The sequence below is a fragment of the Eucalyptus grandis genome, chromosome 1 (genome assembly GCF_016545825.1).
Source record: "Eucalyptus grandis isolate ANBG69807.140 chromosome 1, ASM1654582v1, whole genome shotgun sequence".
Classification (NCBI taxonomy): domain Eukaryota; kingdom Viridiplantae; phylum Streptophyta; class Magnoliopsida; order Myrtales; family Myrtaceae; genus Eucalyptus; species Eucalyptus grandis.
In genome coordinates this window covers 53,352,662-53,356,993 of record NC_052612.1, presented here as the reverse complement: position 1 = coordinate 53,356,993, position 4,332 = coordinate 53,352,662, and the positions used below count along the sequence as shown (strand labels likewise).

Sequence of the window (4,332 nt, the reverse complement as noted above, 5' to 3'; positions counted from 1 at the left end):
ACGCAAACTAAAACTTGAGCTCAAACTCTACCTTTGGGAAGAATACTAAGATGGAGGAACAATATCGATTTTTTATTTGTGGATCACTCGAGTCTAGTATTTTCAAGCTCGGCTCAATTAGTAATGGTCAAGCCCCTCAAACTCGAAAAGAACAAATGTTGACCCGGTTCCAATGAGTTTGAGTAATTCATCAAATAGCTAAAATTAACTAGTGTGGCGTTCCCAAGAAAAATCAAACGGATTTGCAAAAAGGAAAATTATTACAAAAAGATGAAATCGTCGCAGCTAGCAATGAGGTAATAGGGCTAATTCTCTAAAAAAATCCCAAATTTCAGGTCTAATTCTAATTCTACCCCAAACTTTTTTTGTCTCAAGAAAAACCCCAAACTTTAGATCTAGTCTCAAATTTACTGCAAATTTTTTTTCTTAGAAAAAGCCCAAACTTTAGGTTTATTCTTAAATCTACCCTGGACTTTTTTTAAATCTTAAGAAAAAATCTCAAACTGTAGGTTCAATCCCAAATCTACCCCAATTTTGTTGGAAAGAAAATCATCAATTTTTCCACTAGTCCTAAATTTGCCCTCGTTAGACTTCTATCCAAAAGTCAAGAATAGTCGTCCCAATTTTTAGATCCTAGAAAGGTTTTATTTTGGAGAAAATTTTCCATGTCGTCTCGCCAATGTGTATTTATTATCGATGTGGAAATGCCACATTAAGTTGAGACTAGACCATGGGAAAATTTGAGAATAGATTAAAATTTCGTGATTTTTTTTAGACAACACAAAATTTGGGGCAGATTTGGGAATGGACCTAAAGTTTATGATTTTTTCTATGGCAAAAAAAAAGTTTGGAACAGATTTGAAATTTGTATTTAAAGTTCGGAGTTTTTTAGGGAATCGGCCCTGAGGTAATAAGCCAAAATTTGGAAAACGTGGTTAAATATGGCATTGTCTCATTCACCCAATTAAATCAAGATGTACAAAACATCAAGAAAAATGTTGAACTGTTGCGAGAGTTCTCAAATATATCTTAAGTAAGAGATTTCTTCTTTTTTTCCGAAATCATTCGTTGACGAAGTTAGATGAGTCGACGCATGTTGTCTACGGTCTTTATCATTCTTGACTCGATTCTCTTTTAAGACAATAAGATAATGCAATCCTTTCAAGGCTTGAATCTGATTTCGCACTCGACATGCATTTGGTCCTTCCTTGATGTTTTTCCATGAAGTTGACACATGAGAAATAGACCCTTTTCTAGGCTGCCAAGTTTCCCAGTTCGCCAAATTCAAATTTGCTGCTCCCTCGAAAATCAACAAGCCGTTTTTATCCACAAAATATGAAATTCACAGATAATGTCCAAATAAAAAGGAAATTGGCAGATTATATGGAAATTGGCGTATTTTATGGTACATAACCAAAATTTTCATTTTGAGTTATTCTTATCCTCCGAAAAAAAACTTCCGAACAGGAACGCTCTAACATTAGTTTCCCACATACGTAAGGTCCACAATCGGGCACGTCACAAGGAAAGAGGAATATTGGGAAATAATCTTATACAGAAATTGCAACAAATGAGGAAAACAAAAAAGATTTAAAAAAAAATCCTCCTTTTCCCCTATAAAACCGCGAGACAAACCCTTCTTCCTCACTACCTGGAAACACGACAAGGAAAGAGAGAAATGGCGAAGAAAGTGATGGAGGGTGTGAAGGGACTCTTTCTTCTAGTTTCGCTGCTTTCTTCTTCTATGTTCATGTGTGTGCTGTGCTCACGGGGATCGAACTTTGGACTCAATCCCTTTTACCAGCTCGACAGCGAGCCTACTGTCGTGAAGGGACTCGATTTGAAGAGGTACGCAGGACGCTGGTACGAGATCGCGTCCCTCCCAACGTCCTTCCAGCCCAAGGACGGCGAGGACACGAGGGCCACGTACACTCTGAAGGAGGATGGGACTCTGGACGTGTTGAACGAGTCCTGGGTCAAGGGCAAGAGGATCTTCATTAAGGGCAACGCGTACAAGGCCGACCCAAGGAGCGATGAGGCCAAGCTGAAACTGAAATTATTTGTGCCTCCATTCTTCCCCATCTTCCCTCTGTTCGGTGACTACTGGGTCTTGTACCTTGACACTGATTATCAGTATGCTATCGTTGGCGAGCCCAGCAGAACGTCTCTCTTTGTATGTAACCTTCTTGTCGGGTTTTCTTTTCTTTTTCTTTTTTCCTTTATTCCCCAGTTGATGGTCATAGAAATTAGAACCCATAGGTTTGGTTTTATGACTGATGGTTCATCGGGCGGTTTGTACTAGTGAGATTTGGGTTCTGATTCTTGTTTTGTTTCCTCCACTTTTGTAGGCTAATTGGTGGGATTATTTATTGATTTTTTTTTTTTGACAGATACTGAGCAGACAGAGTCGTATAGATGATAAAATCTATAAACAGCTGGTTCAGAAGGCTGTTGATGAAGGATATGATGTAAGCAAGCTCCGCAAGACTCCACAGAGCAAGACTCCGCCGCCGCAATAAGAAGGACCCTAAGGCACTAAAGGCATTTGGTGGATAATGTCCGTTCTAGGGAGGAAACTTAATTTTGCAGCAGCCGGATGAAATGGTGTTGAAATTGTTTGCTGTCATTAAATAAAGCAGAGAATATATAGTTTGATTTGAAAAGAAGTGGTTATTGCATGAAGAGAATTGATTGTCACACTCCAACTCCAACTAGTGAAAATGGAAGAACCGACAAGGTCGTCCTTCCATTGAGAGATTGCGTTCTCGAACAAAAACTAACATTAATATTTTATCAAAATGCACACACGCATAAATGAGATCATTTAACATGTATCAACTCCTATACAACTAGCTAATCTCATACTCAAATTGAAGAACTAGAAAAACATTTATAACATATGGTATGTGTAACCACAAACCAATGAATTGTATGTATGTCTTCTAGACAGATCGAACATCTACTATACACATATATAAAATAATATTAGAACTCATTTATCTCAAATCTAATATATAATATGCATACAAGATCAAAAAAATCCGTATCACTTTAACTTGATCATATACATCTTAGAAATATTCCTTTAAACAACTATCAATGGTTCAATACATAGATTAATCTGGCATTATATATCTAACCATGATCACGATATAATGTCTCGTGACAAAACGGCCAAGATCTTCACCTATTATTGGCTAGTTACTCAATCTAGAATAATATCATGAAACCAATATGTAAAGCCAAAAACCCCTAATTTAGCATCAAAACATTATGCTCCAGTATTCCACAAGCCAAATCCATAATTCATTTAATAAATTAGAATATATTTTACAAATTGTTTCAGAATTGATTTCATAAACCAAGTTCGCAAATTAACACACACACACACACACACACACATTACCTTTTGCAATGCCTTTCATAAAACATTTCTCAAACCATTAATAACCAAATAATACTAAATGTCCAATCTAAATTTAATGCAACAAACATATTTTTAATAATTCATAATATATTGAATATCCATTATTTTCATGACAAAAGTTAATAAATTTAAAGAAAGATAACCACCATTTACTTAGAAAAGTCTAACCAAACCACAAAAGTTATCTCAAGCCAATGAACTTAAAATCCTATCAAATTAGGGGAAAAAAAAAGCAATATCAAAATCAAGTCAAATGCTAACCCGACTCAAACTGACTAAATTAACCTTATTCGGTGACAAACCGACTTCTAAGTGCTAACAAAGCTTTCACCCAGAGCAAGTATTTGAGGCTCTCCGTAATTCAGAGCTTGTGCCTGAAATGTTAAAAAAACTTTTAGATCAAAACCATGATTGTGATGTCCCAAAATTTGGTCATATTCAAAGTATATTGAATTATTGTTTCATCAACTATAGTTATTTTATTCTGAACTGATGACTCACAAGTTAACTAATCTATTAAGTGAGACCGTAAAAAATTAAAACGCAAAAATCAGAGAATTTGATTAAGGATCAATCGTCCGATTATAAGAATCAACAAAGGTCAATACTACATTGTTATAAGTCAATTAACGAACGGATATAAATTGATTTGATGGAAGTACATGATCGGTTCACAAGTGATTCTGCACAATTACGATATACGCGTCAAACGATGATAAACTGATTTTTCTATTGATCTTATATTTATGATACATAATTAAATCCTCATGATTATATGATAATCGAGGATCGTCCACGATTCGAAGAGACATAAATGTGGGTCAAAAATTATCGCCCACAAGTAAATTGCGTGATAATCCCTAAAAGCCACCTGATAATTTAGGTTGTACTAATATCGCGTCCGA

General features: G+C 35.6%; 1 protein-coding gene across 1 annotated transcript; it reads left to right on the top strand.

The window, feature by feature from the left end:
- Window positions 1–831: 831 nt before the first annotated feature.
- On the top strand, window positions 832–2,519 carry LOC104438832 (temperature-induced lipocalin-1-like). The gene is made up of 3 exons (XM_018870648.2): window positions 832–863; window positions 1,822–2,173; window positions 2,391–2,519. The coding sequence occupies exons 1-3, from the start codon at window positions 832–834 to the stop codon at window positions 2,517–2,519; spliced, it is 513 nt and encodes a 170-aa protein (XP_018726193.2).
- The last annotated feature ends 1,813 nt before the right edge of the window (window positions 2,520–4,332 follow it).

Bases quoted from the DNA above. Each gene is read 5' to 3' on its own strand.
- LOC104438832 (XM_018870648.2), top strand. From the start codon at position 832: ATGGCAAAAAAAAAGTTTGGAACAGATTTGAA. The intron at 864-1,821 runs ATTTGTATTTAA...CAGCGAGCCTAC, and splicing joins AAGTTTGGAACAGATTTGAA to TGTCGTGAAGGGACTCGATT. The intron at 2,174-2,390 runs GTATGTAACCTT...TTTTTTTGACAG, and splicing joins CCAGCAGAACGTCTCTCTTT to ATACTGAGCAGACAGAGTCG.